The 26,466-nt window shown below is 46.4% G+C and overlaps 2 protein-coding genes across 2 annotated transcripts; one reads left to right on the top strand and one right to left on the bottom strand.

The window, feature by feature from the left end:
- Nucleotides 1-787: 787 nt before the first annotated feature.
- LOC311351055 (sialic acid-binding Ig-like lectin 13) lies at nt 788-13,146 on the bottom strand. The gene is made up of 8 exons (XM_084471136.1): nt 13,017-13,146; nt 11,372-11,737; nt 9,390-9,728; nt 7,589-7,855; nt 3,758-4,033; nt 2,017-2,092; nt 1,767-1,842; nt 788-1,696 (listed from the first exon to the last, which is right to left on the bottom strand). Exons 1-8 carry the CDS (start codon nt 13,066-13,068, stop codon nt 1,649-1,651), a joined length of 1,500 nt encoding a protein of 499 aa, XP_084327262.1. The 5' UTR covers nt 13,069-13,146; the 3' UTR covers nt 788-1,648.
- A 6,526-nt stretch (nt 13,147-19,672) lies between these two features.
- Nucleotides 19,673-26,368, top strand: LOC311351032 (myelin-associated glycoprotein-like; the record flags this gene model as incomplete). Its single annotated transcript, XM_084471113.1, has 9 exons — nt 19,673-19,692; nt 19,821-19,947; nt 21,233-21,601; nt 22,800-23,099; nt 23,554-23,653; nt 23,980-24,018; nt 24,128-24,160; nt 25,694-25,729; nt 26,320-26,368. Exons 2-9 carry the CDS (start codon nt 19,902-19,904, stop codon nt 26,366-26,368), a joined length of 972 nt encoding a protein of 323 aa, XP_084327239.1. The 5' UTR covers nt 19,673-19,692; nt 19,821-19,901.
- Between the last annotated feature and the right edge of the window lie 98 nt (nt 26,369-26,466).

Here is a 26,466-nt window from a genome sequence, read left to right as displayed (position 1 = left end):
GTGTCCATGTAAACGCGGCTAGTGCCAACATGATTGTGTATTCTATGGGGGGGGGGCGGGGGGGAGTTGCGTGAGAGTTGCTGGTGACACTGTTCCCCTAATGCCATAGGGACAAAAGATCAGTTCAACAGTGAACACGAACAAGTGATCTGGCATTCTTCTCTTCATCGGAACGTTCTGGTATCATTGATGAGAGTGCTGATTTATGGCAACTCTGAACCGTTAGTTCAGGAAGTGAAACCATCAGATGTTGATTGTTTAGGGAACTAGCATCAGCTGAATACACTGTCGTGTTTGGAGAAGTGAGCTCCTATCACGTACTGTATCTTCAAGTTAGCTCAAGAACTGGAGGAAGCAGTTCCTGGAATGCCATTCATCGTCATATGGTGGATGATAACCATTTGCACGCAACACGCCCGTTTCTGTAGTCCTTACTTGTCACGACAGTAGGGTGAAGACATGTTTGGTATTTAGTATTGAATTGACCCTGAATCGTGTATCTTAACAGACGTAAGACTCTTTGTCGGTGAAGGATGAGCTGTGCTCCGTTGGACTGTGGATACACGTTCAAACGTGCGACTTAAGGAAGAAGAGCTTTTCATTTGTTTTTATACACAAAAGCACATCATGTATTCCTCAATAATTATACAGAGTTTTGTCAAAGTAAAAAATAATATATTATTATTATGGAAATGGACATTGTGGATTTCTCAACACTATAAATTATTTTAGATTTATAATTAGGCAATATGTGCATATGTAACAAAATAATAGAAATGAAACGATACATATTTGTACCCATTTTATTAGTTAAACGTACATAAGTCACGCATTCTGTAATACAACCGTATAACCCTAACCCTAACAGGAGAATTTCTTTTGTTAATATGCCAAGAATAGGGTTATGAAAATGTGAGCTAGCTGCATGAAATGTGAATATATTGCGTCCAGTTAGATATAGGTTAGTCTTCCAAATCAGTGATCATTAATATTAAAGTCTTCCGGCAGTCAAGCTCAGATCTGGCTGAGAGAGGCGTTTCACTTGCGTTCGCTTCATATTTGTTTTGAGACCAATCATGTTCCTGGAGACGGGAGAATCTGGAAGCATGTGAATGGCCCAAAACACAAACTCAGCCTGCAGTCATAAACATTAAAATAAAGTCTGTACAAGTTTCTAACTGGGTGGGCCCGCCCGACACTGTGAGGTTTCTAGGAAACGCCTCAGAAGGCCAGTCGTCACCTCACTCACACCCTGCCCGTCTCATGCTTCCTGCCTCTCGTGCGAGGTGAGACACAGGCACACGCGCGGTAAAACAAAACGATACGGTAGGTGTGACAGCAGAAGTGAGCTGAGAACAGGTCAGAGCAGCAGGGCTGGAATCTAGAATCTAGACTTGACTATGATTTGGCTAAAGCATGTTTTGAAAAGTTCCTAAACAGATGCTATCATTAAATGTACACATTGGATAGAACTTCCCCGAGCTCATTTGATGGACCATCCTGATACCCGCAGGCCCAAATTGAAAAAAAAAAAGCATTTGGACTTTATTCTAAAACATTGCTACACATGTTATTGCTCCACATGTTATTGCTCCACATGTTATTCGTGGTAGAGGCGGACAAGGACAGACTGCATGCAGGCTGGATGCTAGTTCCTCACGTTGGCGTAGATTGCGTCGTCGAACGTCGTATTGTCCTGTAAAGGACGTGGCTTCAGGTCAGATGACATCTCATTAAACGTCATTACGTGATAAAACTGTACAAACCTTTTTGTTGCAAGGGGTTGACTGATTCATGTGAAAATCAGCAAATATTGTGTTGTCTTTGATTTGTTTCCTTTTCCTGAAAAATACACAATCAATTAAGTACTTATTAAGTAATGATGACAAAAAATAATAAGACGTGTTCAATAGTGTTAATAATTACTACTCCTACTTCTACTTCACAAAGACACAAAACGCAATTTTCCTTATTGTTGTTTTATTTAATTGTGAATGAATGAATGTGTCAACTTACCATTTAATTCCTAATAGCACCATGACTATGAGCAGCAACACACCCGTAACTATTCCAGTTATGGTTAGCACTTGACCTGTAAAGTATGGATATAAGCATTCACACACGCACACACACACACACACACACACACACACACACACACACACACACACACACACACACACACACACACACACACACACACACACACACACACAGATGTTAACTCCATAATGTAGAGATGTTAACAAACTGTTAATTCCATAATGTAGAGGTGTTAACTCTATAATGTAGAGGTGTTAACTCCATGATGTAGAGGTGTTAACTCCATGATGTAGAGGTGTTAACTCCATAATGTAGAGGTGTTAACTCCATAATGTAGAGGTGTTAACTCCATAACGTAGAGGTGTTAACTCCATGACGTAGAGGTGTTAACTCCATAATGTAGAGGTGTTAACTCCATGACGTAGAGGTGTTAACTCCATGACGTAGAGGTGTTAACTCCATGATGTAGAGGTGTTAACTCTATAATGTAGAGGTGTTAACTCTATAATGTAGAGGTGTTAACTCTATGATGTAGAGGTGTTAACTCCATAATGTAGAGGTGTTAACTCTATAATGTAGAGGTGTTAACTCCATGACGTAGAGGTGTTAACTCTATAATGTAGAGGTGTTAACTCCATAATGTAGAGGTGTTAACTCTATAATGTAGAGGTGTTAACTCCATGACGTAGAGGTGTTAACTCTATAATGTAGAGGTGTTAACTCCATGACGTAGAGGTGTTAACTCCATAATGTAGAGGTGTTAACTCCATGACGTAGAGGTGTTAACTCCATGACGTAGAGGTGTTAACTCCATAATGTAGAGGTGTTAACTATAATGTAGAGGTGTTAACTCCATAATGTAGAGATGTTAACTCCATGACGTAGAGGTGTTAACTCTATAATGTAGAGGTGTTAACTCCATAATGTAGAGGTGTTAACTCCATGACGTAGAGGTGTTAACTCCATGATGTAGAGGCAATTAACTCTATAATGTAGAGGTGTTAACTCCATGATGTAGAGGTGTTAACTCTATAATGTAGAGGTGTTAACTCTAATGTAGAGGTATTAACTCCATGATGTAGAGGTGTTAACTCCATGATGTAGAGGTGTTAACTCTATAATGTAGAGGTGTTAACTCCATAATGTAGAGGTGTTAACTCCATAACGTAGAGGTGTTAACTCCATAACGTAGAGGTGTTAACTCCATGATGTAGAGGTGTTAACTCCATGATGTAGAGATGTTAACTCCATGACGTAGAGGTGTTAACTCCATGATGTAGAGGTGTTAACTCCATGACGTAGAGGTGTTAACTCCATGACGTAGAGGTGTTAACTCTATAATGTAGAGGTGTTAACTCTATAATGTAGAGGTGTTAACAAATTGTTAACTCCATAATGTAGAGGTGTTAACTCCATAACATAGAGGTGTTAACTCCATGATGTAGAGGTGTTAACTCCATGACGTAGAGGTGTTAACTCTATAATGTAGAGGTGTTAACAAATTGTTAACTCCATAATGTAGAGGTGTTAACTCCATAACATAGAGGTGTTAACTCCATAATGTAGAGGTGTTAACTCCATAACATAGAGGTGTTAACTCCATGACGTAGAGGTGTTAACTCCATAACGTAGAGGTGTTAACTCCATAATGTAGAGGTGTTAACTCCATAATGTAGAGGTGTTAACTCCATGACGTAGAGGTGTTCCACCGTACCGTTGGGGGGCACCTGCAGTGCGTGCGTGGCGTTCCCCTGGCTGTTGGAGGCGTGGCAGTAGACGGGCTCCGAGGACCACAGGGCCACCTCGTCGTCGTCGCCCGCCAGCGTCGCCACGGTGACGAAGCCCCGCGTCTCCACGGCGACGCTCAGCAGGAGGCGGCCGGCCCGGGACAGGTGCACGGCGGCCGGCGGGCTGGCCTCGACCGCACACTCACAGCTCACCCTCAGGACGGAGGCGGAGCAGGCGGAGGCCGGGGAGACCTCTGGGGGGTCTGGGGAGACCCACAACGAGACGGGTCGTTAAGGAGCAGGTAGGGGTTAGACAGGTACAAAGACAGGTCGTTAAGGAGCAGGTAGGGGTTAGACAGTACAGAGACAGGTCATTAAGGAGCAGGTAGGGGTTAGACAGTACAGAGACAGGTCATTAAGGAGCAGGTAGGGGTTAGACAGTACAGAGACGGGTCGTTAAGGAGCAGGTAGGGGTTAGACAGGTACAGAGACGGGTCGTTAAGGAGCAGGTAGGGGTTAGACAGGTCAGAGACGGGTCGTTAAGGAGCAGGTAGGGGTTAGACGGTACAGAGACAGGTCATTAAGGAGCAGGTAGGGGTTAGACAGGTACAGAGACAGGACATTAAGGAGCAGGTAGGGGTTAGACAGGTACAGAGACAGGTCGTTAAGGAGCAGGTAGGGGTTAGACAGGTACAGAGACGGGTCGTTAAGGAGCAGGTAGGGGTTAGACAGGTACAAAGACGGGTCGTTAAGGAGCAGGTAGGGGTTAGACAGGTACAGAGACGGGTCGTTAAGGAGCAGGTAGGGGTTAGACAGTACAGAGACAGGTCATTAAGGAGCAGGTAGGGGTTAGACAGGTACAGAGACGGGTCGTTAAGGAGCAGGTAGGGGTTAGACAGGTACAGAGACAGGTCGTTAAGGAGCAGGTAGGGGTTAGACAGGTACAGAGACGGGTCGTTAAGGAGCAGGTAGGGGTTAGACAGGTACAGAGACAGGTCGTTAAGGAGCAGGTAGGGGTTAGACAGTACAGAGACAGGTCATTAAGGAGCAGGTAGGGGTTAGACAGGTACAGAGACAGGTCGTTAAGGAGCAGGTAGGGGTTAGACAGTACAGAGACAGGTCATTAAGGAGCAGGTAGGGGTTAGACAGTACAGAGACAGGTCATTAAGGAGCAGGTAGGGGTTAGACAGTACAGAGACAGGTCATTAAGGAGCAGGTAGGGGTTAGACAGTACAGAGACAGGTCGTTAAGGAGCAGGTAGGGGTTAGACAGTACAGAGACAGGTCATTAAGGAGCAGGTAGGGGTTAGACAGTACAGAGACGGGTCATTAAGGAGCAGGTAGGGGTTAGACAGTACAGAGACAGGTCGTTAAGGAGCAGGTAGGGGTTAGACAGGTACAGAGACAGGTCATTAAGGAGCAGGTAGGGGTTAGACAGTACAGAGAGAGGTCATTAAGGAGCAGGTAGGGGTTAGACAGGTACAGAGACAGGTCGTTAAGGAGCTGGTAGGGGTTAGACAGGTACAGAGACAGGTCGTTAAGGAGCTGGTAGGGGTTAGACAGTACAGAGACAGGTCATTAAGGAGCAGGTAGGGGTTAGACAGTACAGAGACAGGTCGTTAAGGAGCAGGTAGGGGTTAGACAGGTACAGAGACAGGTCGTTAAGGAGCAGGTAGGGGTTAGACAGGTACAGAGACAGGTCGTTAAGGAGCAGGTAGGGGTTAGACAGGTACAGAGACGGGTCGTTAAGGAGCAGGTAGGGGTTAGACAGGTACAGAGACGGGTCGTTAAGGAGCAGGTAGGGGTTAGACAGGTACAGAGACGGGTCGTTAAGGAGCAGGTAGGGGTTAGACAGTACAGAGACAGGTCGTTAAGGAGCAGGTAGGGGTTAGACAGTACAGAGACAGGTCGTTAAGGAGCAGGTAGGGGTTAGACAGTACAGAGACAGGTCGTTAAGGAGCAGGTAGGGGTTAGACAGTACAGAGACAGGTCGTTAAGGAGCAGGTAGGGGTTAGACAGTACAGAGACAGGTCGTTAAGGAGCAGGTAGGGGTTAGACAGTACAGAGACAGGTCATTAAGGAGCAGGTAGGGGTGAGACGGTACAGAGACGGGTCATTAAGGAGCAGGTAGGGGTTAGACAGTACACAGACAGGTCATTAAGGAGCAGGTAGGGGTTAGACAGTACAGAGACAGGTCGTTAAGGAGCAGGTAGGGGTTAGACAGTACAGAGACAGGTCATTAAGGAGCAGGTAGGGGTTAGACAGTACAGAGACAGGTCGTTAAGGAGCAGGTAGGGGTTAGACAGTACAGAGACAGGTCGTTAAGGAGCAGGTAGGGGTTAGACAGTACAGAGACGGGTCGTTAAGGAGCAGGTAGGGGTTAGACAGTACAGAGACAGGTCATTAAGGAGCAGGTAGGGGTTAGACAGTACAGAGACGGGTCATTAAGGAGCAGGTAGGGGTTAGACAGTACAGAGACAGGTCATTAAGGAGCAGGTAGGGGTTAGACAGTACAGAGACAGGTCATTAAGGAGCAGGTAGGGGTTAGACAGTACAGAGACAGGTCATTAAGGAGCAGGTAGGGGTTAGACAGTACAGAGACAGGTCATTAAGGAGCAGGTAGGGGTTAGACAGTACACAGACAGGTCATTAAGGAGCAGGTAGGGGTTAGACAGGTACAGAGACGGGTCGTTAAGGAGCAGGTAGGGGTTAGACAGTACAGAGACAGGTCATTAAGGAGCAGGTAGGGGTTAGACGGTACAGAGACAGGTCATTAAGGAGCAGGTAGGGGTTAAACAGTACAGAGACAGGTCATTAAGGAGCAGGTAGGGGTTAGACAGTACAGAGACAGGTCATTAAGGAGCAGGTAGGGGTTAGACATTACAGAGACGGGTCGTTAAGGAGCAGGTAGGGGTTAGACAGTATAGAGACAGGTCGTTAAGGAGCAGGTAGGGGTTAGACAGTACAGAGACGGGTCATTAAGGAGCAGGTAGGGGTTAGACAGTACAGAGACAGGTCATTAAGGAGCAGGTAGGGGTTAGACAGTACAGAGACAGGTCATTAAGGAGCAGGTAGGGGTTAGACAGTACAGAGACGGGTCATTAAGGAGCAGGTAGGGGTTAGACAGTACAGAGACAGGTCGTTAAGGAGCAGGTAGGGGTTAGACAGTACAGAGACGGGTCGTTAAGGAGCAGGTAGGGGTTAGACAGGTACAGAGACGGGTCGTTAAGGAGCAGGTAGGGGTTAGATTAGAGGGCACCTTGCTCTCGGACGCCGACAAGAAGCCCACACACATTGGGGATTGAACCCCCAGAACGTTTCTTTGAACCCTAACCCAGAGAAGCCTTAACCTGACTCTCGCCAGATGAATTTCGTTCCGCCTGGCTCCACTCATCCATCTGGGATCGCTCCCGTTGGGTTGGGAGGTATTTGGGGACTACCAGAAAATGATAGAGCCAATCAGGACCGCCGGGCGGGATTTTTATAGACGTGACGGAGCGGAGAAGCGACTGTTTTGATTCAGACGGCTCGCATCGAGGAAGCAAGCGTCACGGGTCGGTTTCGATGTGAGGTGGTTGAAGTGGCACGTCAATAAAGACGACGATGACAAGTGGTTTATCCAATCATATGCGAGGACTTCTGATAAGGCCCAGCCCTCTAAAGCACCTCTCCAATGGAGCGACCCCAGATGGATCCATCCAGTGGTTGGAGCCGGGCGGAACGAAATTCATCTGGCGAGAGTCAGGGGTCAGAGCCAAGCCTACCCCCCCCGCATGCGTCGTCGTTCACCCCCCCCCCTCCATCCACCCCTCTGCGTACACATGGTGTTGGGCTGGACCAGGTCGGACCGGGCGTGGCCCAGGGCATTTTGGGCGCTGCAGTAGACGCGCTCCGAGCGGCGCGAGACGTTGGTCCACAGGTAGTCCCTCCCGCCGTGCAGCAACGTCTCCCCCTCGCTGAGCCACCAGTGGCGGTCCGGCGCGGGGTAGCCGTCGCTAAGGCAACGCAGCTTCATGGTCCCTCCCTCCGGCACCGCCCCGCCCTGCTGCTGCTGCAGCTGCAGCACCGTCACGTTCAGGGGGGTGTCTGCGCACAGGGAGGGGGGGGGGGGGGGGGGCGGGGGGAGAGCGTTAGGGTGAGGCGGCGGCGGGGGGGGGGTGGAGGTGGTGGTGGAGGCTACTGCTGCACCCAGTAGGCCGTGGTTGGGGTGCACCACCTGGGGCTCTGGAACTTATTCTCTAAGATGTTAATGTGTAGATCTACAGTGAAGATCTCCGGGGAGAACAATGACATTTTCACGAGAAGAAGAATGATTTCTCCTTCCTCCTTTTTTTTTTTTTTACATACATTTTTATTTTTAGATTCACGTTTCATCCACTTTCACATCACGTTTTCTAATTTTTTTATTGTGTGATTAAAGAAGTGAAACTTGCTCAGGGTGAATTATTTATTTTTTAATTTATACAGTTTGCTTTATTGTTTTCATGACATTTTTTTTTGGAGATGTTCTGAGTACACCCTCTTCAGTACCCCTAGGTGTACACCTACCCCCCCCCCATTTGAAAACCACTGTCCTCCTAACCGTCCAGCGTTGACCTTTGCTACTGTAACGGACGCCAACTAGCCTGGGCTAGCTGGCGGCGGTAGTACGTTTGTAAATCCTCACCCCCCCCCTAGCCTTAAGAACGCTTCTAGCCGCTGAGTTAGAAGCCTCTGGGCTTTTAGCTCAGTGGTCAGAGCGTGGTTCCACTCCCGTGCCGGTGGTGTCGTAGTGTCGAGAGGTGGCAGGTTCGAGACCCGAGAGCGAGAGTCGAACTGCTCTCTGCTACACTACTTGTCGTACTGTCAGACCCCAGAGGAAACACAAAGTAGAACTCAAACCAACGACGGCTGTGGAGAAGTTGTTTTTGCTTGATACTCTGAGGAGCTAGGCCGGGTAGACCGTCCCGCCCGTTCTGCAGAAGGGTCCGGAGAAGAGCGGTACACTTCTTTCTAGTTTCGATACGTTTTTTGGTGGGAGCCAATCACCAAGCTGGCTTTTCCCCCTGGCGCGCTATTGGCTGGTTTAACACATTGACGACAGGGATGTCACAAAATGTGAACTAGTTCAAGTTCTTTAGTTAAAATGATGTTAAGTTTAGTTCAAAGTTCATAGAAAAATGAACTTGTTCAATGAAGTAGTTCTTCACAACACTGCTTACACGCACACTCACACACACACACACACACACACACACACACACCCACACTCCCACTCCCACACACACACACTCCCACACCCACACTCACACCCACACTCTCACACTCACACACCCACTCCCACACACACGCACCCACTCACACACACACACATACACACACACCCACACACACACACCCACACTCCCACTCCCACACACACTCCCACCCCCACACACACACATACACACACACCCACTCCCACACACACACACACCCACTCCCTCACACACACACTCCCACTCACACTCCCACACCCACACTCACACCCACTCCCCCTCCCACCCACTACCCGTCCCGGCGGAGGGACCCAGCGGCGGCGGCGGCGGCGGCGGCGGCGGCGGCGGCGGCGGCGGCGGCGGCGGCGGCGGCGGCGGCTCACGTTTGACCAGCAGCACCGTGGAGGCCTGCGCCCGCTGGCCTCCCCTGAACTCCACCGCGCACGTCACCGACGTGTTGTGGAGGCGGCGGGTCAGGGGGAACCCCAGCCTGGACCTGCTCTGCCATCGGCCGTCCCCCACACCCCCCACCCCGCCCCCCCCGCCCCCCCCTCCCCCTCCGCCCTGGGGGAGGAGCTCGGAGCTGCGCGGCCCGGAGGGCGTCCAGGTGAGGGTGGGCGGAGCCGCGGGACAGGTGTGCGCCGCGGAGCAGGAGGCGGAGCCGATGCCCCCGCCCTCGCTGAGGTCCGGGTCCACCTCCAGGGCCACGGGGTCGGGGGCGCCTGTAGCCGCGGCAACGAGGGGAACCATGGGGCGGGTCTGGTGGTTAGTGGTCGGGTGACAGTGGTTCTGTCAGTGGTCAGTGGTCAGTGGTTCTGTCAGTGGTCAGTGGTCAGTGGTCAGTGGTCAGTGGTCAGTGGTCAGTGGTTAGTGGTCAGTGGTTAGTGGTCAGTGGTCAGTGGTCAGTGGTCAGTGGTCAGTGGTCAGTGGTTAGTGGTCGGGTGACAGTGGTTCTGTCAGTGGTCAGTGGTTAGTGGTTAGTGGTTCTCTCAGTGGTTAGTGGGTCTCTCAGTGGTCAGTGGTTAGTGGTCAGTGGTCAGTGGTCAGTGGTTAGTGGTTCTGTCAGTGGTTAGTGGTTAGTGGTTCTCTCAGTGGTTAGTGGTTCTCTCAGTGGTTAGTGGTTAGTGGTTCTGTCAGTGGTTAGTGGTTAGTGGTTCTGTCAGTGGTTAGTGGTTAGTGGTTCTCTCAGTGGTTAGTGGTTAGTGGTTCTGTCAGTGGTCAGTGGTTAGTGGTTCTCTCAGTGGTTAGTGGTTAGTGGTTCTGTCAGTGGTTAGTGGTTCTCTCAGTGGTTAGTGGTTCTGTCAGTGGTTAGTGGTTCTGTCAGTGGTTAGTGGTTAGTGGTCAGTGTCTCAGTGGTTAGTGGTTCTGTCAGTGGTTAGTGGTTCTGTCAGTGGTTAGTGGTTAGTGGTCAGTGGTTAGTGGTTCTGTCAGTGGTTAGTGGTTCTGTCAGTGGTTAGTGGTTCTGTCAGTGGTTAGTGGTTAGTGGTCAGTGGTTAGTGGTTCTGTCAGTGGTTAGTGGTTAGTGGTCAGTGGTTAGTGGTTCTGTTAGTGGTTAGTGGTTAGTGGTCAGTGGTTAGTGGTTAGTGGTAAGTGGTTAGTGGTTAGTGGTTAGTGGTCAGTGGTCAGTGGTTAGTGGTTAGTGGTTCTGTCAGTGGTTAGTGGTCAGTGGTTCTCTCAGTGGTTAGTGGTCAGTGGTTAGTGGTCAGTGGTCAGTGGTCAGTGGTTAGTGGTTAGTGGTTCTGTCAGTGGTTAGTGGTCAGTGGTTCTCTCAGTGGTTAGTGGTCAGTGGTTAGTGGTTAGTGGTTCTCTCAGTGGTTAGTGGTCAGTGGTCAGTGGTTAGTGGTTCTCTCAGTGGTTAGTGGTTAGTGGTTAGTGGTTCTCTCAGTGGTTAGTGGTCAGTGGTCAGTGGTTAGTGGTTCCTCTCAGTGGTTAGTGGTCAGTGGTCAGTGGTCAGTGGTTAGTGGTCAGTGGTTAGCGGTTCTCTCAGTGGTTAGTGGTCAGTGGTCAGTGGTCAGTGGTTAGTGGTTCTGTCAGTGGTTAGTGGTCAGTGGTTAGTGGTTCTCTTAGTGGTCAGTGGTTAGTGGTCAGTGGTTAGTGGTCAGTGATTAGTGGTCAGTGGTTAGTGGTTCTCTGAGTGGTCAGTGGTTAGTGGTTCTGTCAGTGGTTAGTGGTCAGTGGTTCTCTCAGTGGTCAGTGGTTAGTGGTTAGTGGTTCTCTCAGTGGTCAGTGGTTAGTGGTCAGTGGTTAGTGGTTCTCTCAGTGGTCAGTGGTCAGTGGTTAGTGGTTCTCTCAGTGGTTAGTGGTCAGTGGTCAGTGGTTAGTGGTTCTCTCAGTGGTCAGTGACCACACGTCTCATACTACTTACGTTTCACCGTAACAGAGACGGGCTTATCCTTGTAAGAATAATTATTAAAATCCGTGATTTCGATCCTGAACTGGAAAGGTCCTGTGTCGCTCTCTCTGACGGGGTCGATCATCAGGGAGCAGTTCTTCCCGCTGGCTTCTCCCAGGAGGGTCACACGACCGCGGTACGACTCCGCCATCCTGGAGGCGTTAGGGTGGTAGGCGATGTGGTCGGCCTGGTCGTACCAAAACCCGATGAACTTAGTGCTCTCCTTCGGGACAAAGTCGGGGTAGTCGAAGGAACAGGGAATGACCACGCAGGATCCCATCAGAGCGGTGATGGAACTGGGAATGTCGGCGGTCCAGGAGGAGCTATCGACTCCAGTGGCTGAAATAAAGAGGAACGCCGAGATGGGAAATAGACAAACTGGATCAAGTTTAAAGTTGGATGACATTTACATTTTACGTTACACAAGTACATCAGTCAGAAGAAGGAGAAACAACGATATGTCTCTGTGGGTACAGTGAGGATGTTCATAGAACCAAGAGCCAGCACTAACCATCACTAGGTTAACCCATTCCCCGTACACACTAACCATCACTAGGTTAACCCATTCCCCCGTATACACTAACCATCACTAGGTTAACCCATTCCCCGTATACACTAACCATCACTAGGTTAACCCATTCCCCGTACACACTAACCATCACTAGGTTAACCCGTTCCCCGTATACACTAACCATCACTAGGTTAACCCATTCCCCCTATATGTCAACTCTGACAGCTTTTAAAACAAGACTGAAGACTTTTATGTTTGCTTTAGCTTTCTGCTAAATCTTAAATATTTATCATTTTATTTTATTAGTAACTTTGCCTTTATTTTCTCACTTTCCAAAATGCATTTCTTTTAACTCTGCCTTTCTAAAATGTTTTTTTTAAACTTTGCCTTTATTTTCTATCTATTTTACTTTTTAGGGTTAGGGTTAGGGTTAGCTAACTATTGTTTTCTTTTATTGTATGACAATGTTTATATGTGAAGCACTTTGAGTCTGCCTTGTGTATGAAAAGTGCTATATAAATAAAGTTGCCTTGCCTTGCTTTGCCTTGCCTATACACTAACCATCACTAGGTTAACCCATTCCCCGTATACACTAACCATCACTAGGTTAACCCATTCCCCGTACACACTAACCATCACTAGGTTAACCCGTTCCCCGTATACACTAACCATCACTAGGTTAACCCATTCCCCGTATACACTAACCATCACTAGGTTAACCCATTCCCCGTACACACTAACCATCACTAGGTTAACCCGTTCCCCGTATACACTAACCATCACTAGGTTAACCCATTCCCCGTTTACAACAACGATATCTGGGAGAAGATTCTACACAACTAAGTACTATTTGAGTTTTTGGTTGTTTTTTTGTGTGCCAGGACGTAAAATAAGTACATAAAATAAGTACATTGATTAATATGAGTTATTTTTATTTTTATATTTAATATGAGTTTTATTTTTGGTAGGCCTACCTCTGCTCTAACATGTATATGAATAATATTAACATACAACAATGTGTTTAGGTAGGCCTTCCTCTATGTAAATGAATAACATCTATACTAATAAATGAACCTCATCATTTATTTATTATTGAATTGGGCCTACCTGGCAGCCAGAGGCAGCAGACGACGCCCAGGAGCGCTGATGAAGGCTGCATCGCGTCAAGACGAGGAGGCGACGACAAAGTGACCGAGAAGAGACAACACAACACAAGCTCAGGGAAGTCCTGCCTCAGTTCCTCTTCTCTGTTCTATATCCAGCCGTCACAGAGTATTCTAAAGGCCTGTCAACATGAGCAACTTCTGGAAAAACATTTCGATTTGACATGTCATTTTCTCATGAAGATAATGACGCATAATGAAAGTAAGTCATAGTGGAGGGGGGGGGGGGCAAACCGAAACCACGGCGAGAACCGACCACGTTTGCGTCTGTTCTTCAACATAACGTCAATGGCGTTGATGCAGTGGGACAATTCCCCTGAAAGGTTGCACAAAGTGCAGTCCTGAAAACCCCTGATTTGTTTTATGATCACTTGAAGCATCCAAACACGTTCAATGCCGCGGGGTATTCATTTGAACGTGCTTCTAATGACAGCAGGCTTTATTTATTTTTGTTTGTTTATTTAGCAGGGACAATGCACAGCTCATTAGCAGTACCAGAGTTAGCGATAAGCTAATTTTCATCTGTAGTCCCTGAGGCAGGAAACAGAGGATCCCTGTCAAAAGGAAAACCTGACACTGAAGTATAAAAACAGTAACACACAATTCTACAACAGTAAAACGCAGCAACATAATACGAACAATAAAATCACAACATTAGGACACCACAACAACAACAACAACAACAACAACAGCACAACATTAGGACACCACAACAACAACAACAACAACAGCACAACATTAGGACACCACAACAACAGGACATCACAACATTAAAAACAACAGTCTATGCATGATGGGTACATGCTTGGGTTAATTTCTGCCATGACTTTGTCTTACATTTAAAAACAGCAAAGGTGTTCCACTCTCTTATCTGGCTCGGTACTGAGTTCCAAGACTTTGTGGCTCTAACTGAAAATACGGATGTGCCAAACTCAGTGGATCTACGAGCGTTCCCCCTCTTCAGCTACACTACATTCAATTCTTCCTTCTCCGACTCCGTCTCTATAAGTATAAGTGTATACCTTCTATAGTATTGTATAGTATAGTATATTATAGCAGTGTGTAGTAATGTTCATTTCAGTGAGTGAATAATTCCAGTGGTGTTGCGCCCACGTTACGTTTGTTTGTTGAATCTCCGCTGCAGCTCTCCAGTCTGCTTCATCTCATACAACTGGAGGAAGTGTATACTAAGTATACTAAATATACTAAACTCTTGTATTTCACCAGATTTCGGTGCGGTAACTAGAGATATAGGCCCTCAATATACCTCAATATACCTTAATAGGATCCATTCATTAGAGATTGAGGAACTTCCTGGTAGGCTTAATTCTGTATTTTTTTTCTATTTTCTGTTTTTATTTTTTCTATATTTCAGTGTTCCGGTTTACCACATTATGAATATATTAAGCACAGTATTTGTATTGTAATTGTTCAGAGGTTATACACCAGCAGCCAGCTTCAGGATTCATTCTGTACTAACTTAGACTGTAGTAGTACCGGCAGATTCCAATGGAGACATAATCAAATGTAGATGGTTACTTGTACCTTGTGTGTGTTTTGTATATTCGGGCCAACCCAAACCAGAGCAGACTTATTTAAAAGAGAAAGCGTTGCCTGGGTGGATTGACGGTTTAACGGCCGCATTCAACCGCTCTAGAAAGGTTGTTTGTTTACTGCATGCATGTGTACAGGTGGTGTAGAACCTCTGAACCAATCAGACGGGTGAGGGAGTGAGGGAGGCACCCGTCTGAACCAATCATTGGTTCTCAAAGTGCGGCCCGCAGAAACATTCCTGGCGGCCCGCAATGACATACAGATGTAAGTAAAAAAAAATAAAAATAAAAATAATAATAATAGATTTTTATTTTATATATATTTTTTTTATTATATCAATATTAATTTAAACAAAAATAAACAAATATAAAGAGAAAAGTCGACTTTCAATTAAATCCTGTTACATTTGTTAGTTTTAATCCAACTGTACGTTACTTTGAAAGGATGAACCTCAGTTTCGTGATTTAGACCTCACTTTAGACCTCAAAATCATCCAAAAAAAAAATGTTGACATCAAAATTGGTCATTAAAATTATTACAAATGGGATTTCTTTTTCTGTTTTATTAATTTTTTTTTTTCCTTTGGCGGCCCTAGTCTGAGACCAATCTGTTAATTATCCCCAGAGTCAACACGAAACACGGGGAAGCAGGATTTAGTTACTATGCAACAAATAGCTGGAATAAACTCCCTGAGGATTTAAGACTTGCCCCAACTCTGACAGCTTTTAAAACAAGACTGAAGACTTTTATGTTTACTTTAGCTTTCTGCTAAATCTTAAATCTACAATGCTTCTATTTTTTATTTTATCAGTAACTTTGCCTTTATTTTCTCACTTTCTAAAATGCATTTTTTTTAACTCTGCCTTTCTAAAATGTTTTTTTTTTTAACTTTGCCTTTATTTTCTGTCGTCTGCTCCTCCCTGTCGTTCTCTCCTCCCTGGTGGTTCCTGGTGGGCGGAGCTGCACCATCACCATCACCATCACCATGGTGATGGTGATGGTGCATCACCATGGTGATGGTGATGGTGATGGTGCATCACCATGGTGATGGTGATGGTGCAGCCCGTGGCTCTCTCCCTCTCCAGACACCACTTGGCTTTTGTTGCACCGTTATTATTTTTGGTTAACTTCTGTCTATCAATAAATGATGGATGACTTTTGCCGGTAGACCTTGTAGGTGTAGGCTCCATATTTGTTGTTGCCGTGAGTCTGGCCGTGACACCAGGGCCCTCAGAAGTTGTCTTAAATGACCAATGAACTGATGAATGAATGAATGAATTAACGGTTCATCGTTCATTGAATGGGGAGGAATTTGAACTAAGGAAGGTTTTCCTGGGATCCTCTGGAGGAAGTACACATCAAAGAGAGACCTGATGACGTCAGTGTCTGACCTTTGACCTTTAAACACACAGGGGTCGGGCTCACTCAGCGGGGTGACTTGGAACCGGAAGGTCGCTGGTTCGATCCCCCGGCTCCTCCTCCTCCTCCTAGCTGTGAGTGTGGAGGTGTCCCCTGAGCGAGACGCCCTCACCCTGACTGCTCCTGACCCGCTGGCTGTCGCCCTGCGTGGCTGTGAGTGTGAGTATGAACTATTGTAAGTCGCTTGGGATAAAAGTGTCTTTGTGCTAAATGCCCTCAATGGTAAATATCAGTCAACACAATTTTGAGACAAACGTCCTTAATCGTTAATGTTCCCACAGAGGCAGTGAATATCTAACATATAATTTTTTGACGTGCCTCTTGTAGACTAGATAAATGTGGACAAAATATATAAGAAAATTGTTTATTTCCCTTTTTACATAGATGTGACTTTTTTTTTTACATACATTTCATGTAGCATCCTGATACAGTGAGGGGTTATGAAGGCTGCAGGTTCTCTCTCGGGTAACGATCCCTTCGTTGTTCATGTGCTCCGTGAATGTTCCTGCACCCCCAAGACACCCCAGGAAACTGTGGCTCCGTTTCAGTGAGGGCCACGAAGTCTGCTGCTGTCTGAGCACAGAGCTGAGCGGCACATTTAAATACAACAGGAGTTGACCCAAAGCGCTTTACATTGACAGAAGTCAGGGTTTTGGGCAGGGCAGTTGATAAAAAGGGGCCCAGGGATACACAGGTCTTGACTAAAAAAAAGAAATGCGTAAAAAATGCGTAAAAAATAAGTAGAAGCAATATACATAATAAAAAGAACAACATAGAGTAAAACAGGTTAAATAAAAGTAAAATCACGAAAATAAAAGTAGTAAAAGAAAAGTAAGAACAAGGTTATGGGTTGCTAAAAGCAAGGGTGAAAAGGTATGTCTTTAAATTAGGCTTAATTAAAACATAGAGGACTTGGTATGGGGTGGAAGGGGATTCCATAGGTTTGGGCCAGCAGCGGAGAATGCCCGGTCACCTTTCGTTTTAAGACGTGTACGGGGGACAGATAGGGCTGCTAGATTATGGAAAAAATCATAATCACGATTATTTTGGTCAATATTGAAATCTCGATTATTCAAACGATTATCTTTGAGTTTGAAAACATGATGCATTTATTCATAATTTCGCTCCAAAAAAACCACTTTGTAAATGAGAACTTTGAAATTTCCCCTTAAAAAAATATACACAAAATGGTCAAATAGAAAATAAAGTCCAGATATGAATCCAGCTGTTCTGCAATTTCTATTAAAAATTATTATTATTATTATTTTTTTTTCAAAATCGTTTCAACTCGATTATATTCGTCTGGTGATCGTTTCACTCTGAAATCGAAATCGCCATCAAAATTCGATTAATCGCCCGGCCCCAGGGACAGATAGGCGCATCAGCTAGGGTTGCCAACCGTCCCGTAAAATACGGGATCGTTCCGTATTTGGCAACTAAAAGACCTGTCCCGTAATGAACTGATACTTTGTCACTTTGCACTTTGTCCCGTATTTTGGGGTCGTAATCGCGTGAACGCGTCTGCCCGCGATCGCGCATAACTCTCCCCCCCCCGCCCCGTCAACAATCTCGTCTGCTCGCAATCGCGCATATCTGTCGTCCCCCCCCCCGTCAACAATCTCGTCTGCTCGCAATCGCGCATATCTGTCGTAGAGCTTAGCTCTGATCCGCCTGGAAGGCCGGGTTCACCAGAGCCCCCCTGAGCGGCCACGGGCCGGCGGCGGCGGGCTCCGGCTCCGGCGGCGGCTGTCTGTGGAGACGTATGCTGCGTCGCGCCGCGTGGATGATCTTCCCCCCCACGGAGAGACGCAGCAGCTTGCTCCTCCTCGGCCTCCTCCAGAGGTCCTCTTCCTGCTGCTGGTGCAGGAAGTCCTCCAGCTTCACCGTGTCGTCGTCGTCGTCGCCGTCGCTCCGGCAGAGCGAGGCGGTCGGCGACCGGGACTTCGGAGAGAGGAGGAGGAGGCTGGTGGACGCTGAGCTGCCCATGACTGGAAACATATAGACACAAATATGTACAGTTATATATATACGGATAAAGATATACAATATGTAACATATTTCAGCCATAATATTCTCCCATAGCCACAATACTGAGTAAACATAACATAAGCTGTAAGACACAACCAGGCAGCAGCTGATCATACATAGATGAAGGGGGCGGGCTTTTAAAGCCACAGAACACGCCCACCTCTACCTGCCTATTTAACTCGGACTCCGCCATTTTAGAATCAGAATCTAAAGCTTAGAGACGCTCCGCGCGTGTTATATACCATTCCTCTCCTTTTGTTTCATAGACGATAGACAATAGACCAACCACCTTAACCCAATAAAGTGAGTTAAAAGCGATCCTGTCTCGGCGGCCTTTCCTGGACTAAAATATCATAACAAATATACGTATACCTGTTGAATAGGACCTGGAGCGAAGGGCAAGAGAGACAGTGAGATGGAGTTTGTATACAAAGGAGGACAGGGAGAAGGGAAGGCAGACCATCAATTTAACAAACCAGGGTATTATACCAAATGTAGCCTGCCTGGAAGTTTAATGAATGGATCATATTAAGGTATACATATTGAGGTATATTAAGGCCTGTATCGCTCACTACCGCACTACGGGACGGTGAATACTTGGGAGGGTATTTCATGTTTTAAGTATATAGTACTTCCTCCAGTTGTGTGACACCAGGGGCGGACCTACCATTAGGCAAACACAGGCAATTGCCTGGGGCCCCGAGATTTCCAGGGGCCCCCAAACCTCTCACACAAAACTGATTAATAAAGTTTTCTTCGATTTAAAGCAATTATTTTTTTTTTTGTCTTAATTCGCATGCTTAAAAATCCATAAAAATGCTTGTGTGCAGGCTTGATTCAGGAAGACGGTACCAAAACAAACTAGTTGGCGCGGGTTGAGAAAATTAAGCAGAGTTATACGATATATATATATATATATATATACAGTGCAGAACGAGAATGTGGAGGGCCCCAATGACTGGGTTTGCCTTGGGCCCCCAAATGACTAAGTACGCCCCTGTGTGACACGAAACAGATATGCTACACATATGTAACAGCAAGACATGTAGAAGATAAATCAAGGCGTATACTGTGTGAAAGACAGGGTTTCCCCGGCAGGCGCTGTGGAGGTCAGGAGACTTACCAGAGGGGATGCTAGTGTTAGTCCGGGCTCGCCGCGGTCTGAATGAAGGATGACCCAACAAGAGTCGTGGGGTTTTAAGGCGACACAAGGGTGTTTGAACTGAGAGCTCTTTGTTTCCTTGTCGGTACTCAGGAACAAAAGACGTCTCATTGATGACATTAGAATGAGGAGCAGGAAGAAGCAAGCTTTTGCTGATTAATGTGTGTGTGTGTGTGTGTGTGTGTGTGTGTGTGTGTGTGTGTGTAAACAACACATAGTTACATAGTGTTTTAGAGCGGTGATTCACTACAATCTTAACAACGTGAACACACATTTGGTTTTATTATTTTGAGGCTAAAACCACCTTGATTTCCTTTGTCGTACGGACGTCCTTGTTGTCATGGCAGTATCTCGGTTTTCCCTAGAGGACAAAACTGTTGTTGAGTTTCAACTCATTTACATAAAGAGCTTCATACTTCTTCGTCTGCCGGAGGAGAATCAGGTTGGACACTTTGAGGTAACGTCTGATTTCATTAAGATTTATTGAACTTTAACTAATGAAAAACTTTAACTTTTTCATTAGTTCACTTATTCATTTTTAAAATCTTTACATTGTGTGTTTATAACATGTTTTATTCTCTAAAGGTTTCATTTGCATTCTGAACGGTTCCAGTAGTAAGTGTCTGTGTCCCCGTAGAGTTAATCAGGGAGAACTGAAGCAAGAGCATGAGCGGAGAGACACGCGTCGTTCTGGGCTGGCTGCTCTTACAAGGTAACGCTTCTGTTTGTTCCTCTCAAGTGTTCAAATCATCGTTGCCACAAATTGAATCAAAGTAATCAAAGATCGTTTCAGTCGTGGAAGCAAAATGCAACAAGGAGTGGAAAGTTACAAAAAAAAAGTTACTAAGTACTTTTGCCTAACTTTACTTTTGTTATGTACCGAATCAATATACTTTATACTTTACTTTTTATTCTGTAAGATAATACATTTTAAGTGTAAATCAAGTACAATTTAGCACAGATACATGTGTACTCATCGCACATTATCTGAGAAATACTTTTATAGGCCTTTTTCACACTTGCAGTTTCAAAGGGCCCGTATTCAGCAACAATCTAGCCTTGAGCCATGATGACAGAAAGAAGTGCGTGTTTTAAGTAATTATTTTGTGAGCTTGTCAATAATAATACAAATAATAACAATAAACAGAAATACAACACTCTTTATGACAGGCCTACCTCCTTTGTTGTTAAGGTATGACCTATTTACACTTAAGTCTAGGACATACACGAGTATGTCTATTTCAATTTCCCTTCATATTTGAGACAACTCTTAATTCCTTTTACTTCTACGGCACACGGACCATCTGTTTCTAGTCACACCTAGAATCAAAAAAGAAATTGGTCATTGGGCGTTCAAATTCAAAGCTCCGTCAGATTGGAACAACCTTCCTTCCTCACTTAGGTCTATCATTTCTTTGCATATCTTCAAATCATCTTTAGTTACGCATCATAAAACATCCTGCTCTTGTTTCTGATCTGTCTTACCCTTTTCTCTCTAGGACTCATTCTACTCATACCTGCTTTCCTTTTGTCACTACACTGTATGTGTATCTACAAATATGTGCCGTATACTTGACTTGTGTATGCAAGAAAATGTATTTATATTGGTGTATATTAATGCTTATCAGTACAAATGTCTACCTCCATTTTTGCTGAGGGATTCCTTTATATTTTTATTATTATTATTATTTTTTTTTTTGATCGTACTCTGTGTAATACTGGTTGGTGGGGGGTGGGGATGGGGGGGGGAGGGGGTAGCTTTGTGGAGCAGTGTTGGAGTCTGCGTGGGTTGTGTGAGTGTGTGTATTCGTTTGTCCTTTGTGCTTATGTGTGTGTGGATTTATGTTTAGTACTTACTCTGTACTATCTTTGTATTGCTTGTCATTATTTGTAAGGACCCCCCCCTCGAAAAATGAGATGGTACATCTCAAGGGGCTATCCTTGAAATAAAGAATAAAGAATAAAGAACGTCCCCCCCCCCTCTGATGTGTTCCCAGCCGCAGCCCGCGCCGTGTGGGCGGGAGGATGGAGCGCCGTGGTCGTCCAGGAAATAGACGCTCTGGTCACTTCCTGCGTGGTCATCCCTTGCTCCTTCTCGCACAAAGACGGGCTCTCCAGCTCGGCGCTCCGAGGCAGCTGGTTCCTGGCGCGGGACGCGGGGCAGAACGTCTTTGACGAGGACGACGACGACGTGGGCGACAACTTCAGAGGGCGCACGTCGCTGACGGGGCGGCTGCGGGAGGGGAACTGCAGCCTGACGATAGTGCAGCTGAAGGAGCACGACGACGGGCCCTTCTGCTTCAGGGTCAGCATGAACAACGACGAGGTCGCCTTCACCGACAGATGTGCTCGCCTCAACATGCTGGGTAGGTGGCGGTGGTGGTTTGCTCTGATTCGCGAACGAATCAGTTCGAACGAACGACTCCTTAGAACGAACGAACCGAACTGATTCGTTCGCGAACGAGCAAACGTCGTTCGTATCGTCTCGTTCGCCGAGACTCGACTCCCAGCTCCGCCCACTAGTCGCTGACTCGCTGAGTCGCCGTTCGTTCGCTGACTGTGTTTAGCGGTGAAGACTCGAGGACTGAGACGTCACGAGAGTCAGCCGGGCAACAACATCCCGATTCAGAACATGAAGCGCTCCTCAGCTGAAAGGAACTTAGTTAATGTTATGTTGATTGATCGCACGATCGTGATTCGTTTGAGAATGAGAACGAGGGAGGAGCCGAGTCTGACCGACCCAGTGACTGAGAATCATGACTCACCGCTACCGGAAATGCGAACGAACGAACGAACGACTCTTCTTGGCGAACTGACCGACGCGAACTGATTCTTTCAAACAAATCATGAAATCCACCACTAGTAGGTAGTGTCTGTGGACAAGGTAAATGGACTCACTGGTTCACGCAGCGCTTCTCTAACCAGCGGCTGACTCAAAGCCGCTTCACAACACCGCCCCCACACATTCACCCGTTCATTCACGCACACATTCATAAACACCGACGGTGGACGGAGTCGACCAGGCAGGGACGACGGCCAGCGGGTTCAGGAAGCAGTCAGGGTTAGAGGGCGTCTCGCATCAGGGGACACCTCCACACTCCACAGCTAGGAGGAGGAGGAGGAGCCGGGGGGATCGAACCAGTGACCTTCTGGTTACCAGCCGACCCGCTCTCCCTCCTCCTCTGCCACTTCAACATGATCACCATGATCAGACCTCAGACGCCGAGCCTACGACTGGAGAGGTCTCTAGGGGCGGCGTTGTGTCTCAGGAGGCAGAGCGGGGTCGGCTGGTCACCGGAACGTCGCTGGTTCGATCCCCGGCTCCTCCTCCTCCTCCTCCTAGCTGTGGAGTGTGGAGGTGTCCCCTGATGCGAGACGCCCTCTAACCCTGACTGCTCCCTGACCCCGCTGGCTGTCGCCCTGCGCGGTCCACTCCGCCGTCGGTGTGTGAGTGTGTGAATGAACGGTTGCAGGTCGCTTTAAGGCGTCTGCTGAATAGGCCCTCGATGTAAACGTCTTCTAACTCTTTTCGCTTCCCCCCCCCCTCCCCCCCCCCCCTGGCAGCGGATCCCCCCGAACCTAAACTGAGTTTTCAGAAGAAACGTGCGGTGGAGGGCGAGCCGTACACCGTCACCTGCTCCGTGGCCTACACCTGCACGGCCCACCCGCCCGTCCTCACCTGGAGCCGGCACCAGGCGCGGGCCATGCAGATCCACAAGGACAACGGCAAGGGCGCCTGGGAGCTGGTGTCCGTCCTGTCCTTCCTGCCGGACGAGAAGACGGACGACGGCTCGGAGATCAACTGCACGGCGACCTTCAGCGGAGGGAGGAGCTCCTGGGCCACGCTGCAGTTCTTTGTGAAGCGTGAGTGCGTTCGCGAGGGCCTGGTCCGGAGTCGGGGAGCGACCGCACAGTCGAGTTTAGTTTAGTTTAGTGAGGAGGGGAATGAGCAGGCAGTGCACAAGTGGTTCATCACGCCTCAGGTAGCTGTGATGAGCGCGTGTCTTCATCGTCACCCTGTGGCTCCCCCGGAGTCGATCGCGTGTGGTGTGACGTGGGGTGGGAGGGTTGGGTTCAGAGTCTGTTCATCTGGGACTTGGTACTGTTTCACAGGTAAAGAGCGGTATCCTTTCTGTTCTTATTCTTTGTGTTCTCAGGTAAAGAGCGGTATTCTTTCTGTTCTTATTGTTTCTGTTCTTATTGTTTCTGTTCTTATTGTTACTGTTCCCAGATAAAGAGCGGTATTCTTTGTGTTCTCAGATAAAGAGCGGTATTCTTTGTGTTCTCAGGTAAAGAGCGGTATTCTTTGTGTTCTCAGATAAAGAGCGGTACCTGCACATCATCCTCCCTCTCGTCGTCGGTCTCGGCGTGGCTGTGGTCTTTGGAGCCCTCTATGTTCTGATGAAGACCAAATACAAGTGAGTTCCTGCGTCCCGGTGAGAATCCACCCTGGCCTGTACGCTCAGGGGGTACAGATGGGTGTGGGTCTTCTTCCGGTTGGTTGCTGGTTCTATTCCCGGCTCCTCCTCCTAGCTGTGAAGTGTGGCGAGTCCCTGAGTAGTAAAGTGTTGGCTCTTCCTCCATGGGGACAGCCCCGGTCGGTGTATGAGTGTATCTATGAATGAGTGAATGTTAGCCACTAATTGTAACTAAGTGCTGTGGGTGGCCACAGGTCAGAGAGGTAAAACTGTCCATATACCAGATCAATTAGCCATTAATAACATCCTTCTCTGATTGCCTCAAGGAACCGCATTGCAGATCTCCAGAACGGCAGAAACGGCAGGCAAGTTAACGGAGAACGTGTGACGGTGTTGATCGGTGGTGGTGGTCAGGCAGACAGACAGACGTGTTAACTAATCACTTCCTGTTTCTGTTGTGCGTTTGTGTGTCAGGGTGTGGGGTCGCATCTCAAGAATATCACAGAGGTGAGACGACAAGTCTGGTGTGGTTTCATTTAAATGGTGGAGACACAAATCCATTGTGCGTGTGTAAAACATGTTTTCATCCATTGTGTGTAAAACATGTTTTGTTACCATCCATTGTGAGTGTAAAACATGTTTTGTTACCATCCACTTTGTGTAAAACATGTTTTGTTACCATCCACTGTGTCTAAAACATGTTTTGTTTTCATCCATTGTGTGTAAAACATGTTTTCATCCATTGTGTGTAAAACATGTTTTGTTACCATCCACTGTGTGTAAAACATGTTTTGTTACCATCCAGTGTGTGTAAAACATGTTTTGTTACCATCCATTGTGTGTAAAACATGTTTTGTTACCATCCACTGTGTGTAAAACATGTTTTGTTACCATCCACTGTGTGTAAAACATGTTTTGTTACCATCCATTGTGAGTGTAAAACATGTTTTGTTACCATCCAGTGTGTGTAAAACATGTTTTGTTACCATCCACTGTGTGTAAAACATGTTTTCTTACCATCCATTGTGAGTGTAAAACATGTTTTGTTACCATCCACTGTGTGTAAAACATGTTTTGTTACCATCCATTGTGAGTGTAAAACATGTTTTGTTACCATCCACTGTGTGTAAAACATGTTTTCTTACCATCCATTGTGAGTGTAAAACATGTTTTGTTACCATCCACTGTGTGTAAAACATGTTTTGTTACCATCCACTTTGTGTAAAACATGTTTTGTTACCATCCAGTGTGTGTAAAACATGTTTTGTTACCATCCAGTGTGTAAAACATGTTTTGTTACCATCCAGTGTGTAAAACATGTTTTGTTACCATCCATTGTGAGTGTAAAACATGTTTTGTTACCATCCACTTTGTGTAAAACATGTTTTGTTACCATCCATTGTGTGTAAAACATGTTTTGTTACCATCCACTGTGTGTAAAACATGTTTTGCTACCATCCACTGTGTGTAAAACATGTTTTGTTACCATCCACTTTGTGTAAAACATGTTTTGTTACCATCCAGTGTGTGTAAAACATGTTTTGTTACCATCCACTGTGTGTAAAACATGTTTTGTTACCATCCAGTGTGTAAAACATGTTTTGTTACCATCCACTGTGTGTAAAACATGTTTTGTTACCATCCAGTGTGTAAAACATGTTTTGTTACCATCCACTGTGTGTAAAACATGTTTTGTTACCATCCAGTGTGTGTAAAACATGTTTTCATCCATTGTGTGTAAAACATGTTTTGTTACCATCCACTGTGTGTAAAACATGTTTTGTTACCATCCAGTGTGTGTAAAACATGTTTTCATCCACTTTGTGTAAAACATGTTTTGTTACCATCCACTGTGTGTAAAACATGTTTTGTTACCATCCATTGTGTGTAAAACATGTTTTGTTACCATCCAGTGTGTAAAACATGTTTTTCTATCATCATCATCATCATCATCCGGTGTGTAAAACATGTTGACACACAACAACAACAACATGTCATCATTATTATTGTTGTTTGTTTGTTTGTTTCTCTCCATCGCAGGCTGAGTTCCAGCCGTTTCGTGTCCTCCCGGCCGAGGTCAGTACCGCCCGCGGAACCCGTCCGTCATCAGAAAGCCGCTCTGTGCGTACACACACCGCAACGCAACGCAACGCAACACACACGCATGGAAACTCTAATAAGGCTCTATAATCTAACCTAAAAAATCTGTTAAAAGCTGCTCAGCTCTGCAACCACTAAGTTGGTCCTTAGACTTCTTTTTCTGTGTGTGTGGGTATAGGTGTGGGCGTGGGTGGGATGAGAGGGGGGGGGGGTTGCACGCAGACGTGTGTAGCCATGTTGTTGTGGTGTTTTATCCCTGTATACTGTTTAATTTGTCTTATTATTGTGTTGTATTTTTTGAGACCTGCCAAGGGACTACAGATGCAAATTAGCTTAAAGCTATAATCTGGTATAGTGCATCAAATGGCAACATTTATGTTCTAACTGTACATTGTCCCTTTTAAATAAATTAAAATTGATTGATAAGGGCCACGCATGACCATGTTCCATCTGGTGGCGTCGGCGGCGGTCACACCTCGCCCTATCTTTAGACCCCCCCCCCGGTTCACTCCTGTGCGTGTTTCTGTTCTTCTTTTCTAACAAACGCCTTTTTGTTTTTGTGGCAGCCGGTGTCGCAGGGTAGAACGTGTGGAAATAATGAAATTACGTTTTTAATCGCGCAAAAAAAAAAAATCGAGATCGAGAGTGTTGAGATGAAGAGATGAAGAAAAAAAACGTGGTGTGACTCGTGTGCCATTCCAACCTTCTCTCAC

Source organism: Micromesistius poutassou, assembly GCF_964030765.1.
Source record: "Micromesistius poutassou genome assembly, chromosome: 8".
NCBI classification, from domain to species: domain Eukaryota; kingdom Metazoa; phylum Chordata; class Actinopteri; order Gadiformes; family Gadidae; genus Micromesistius; species Micromesistius poutassou.
The sequence above is the reverse complement of the archived record's forward strand: the minus strand, read 5'-3'. Positions and strand labels throughout refer to the sequence as shown.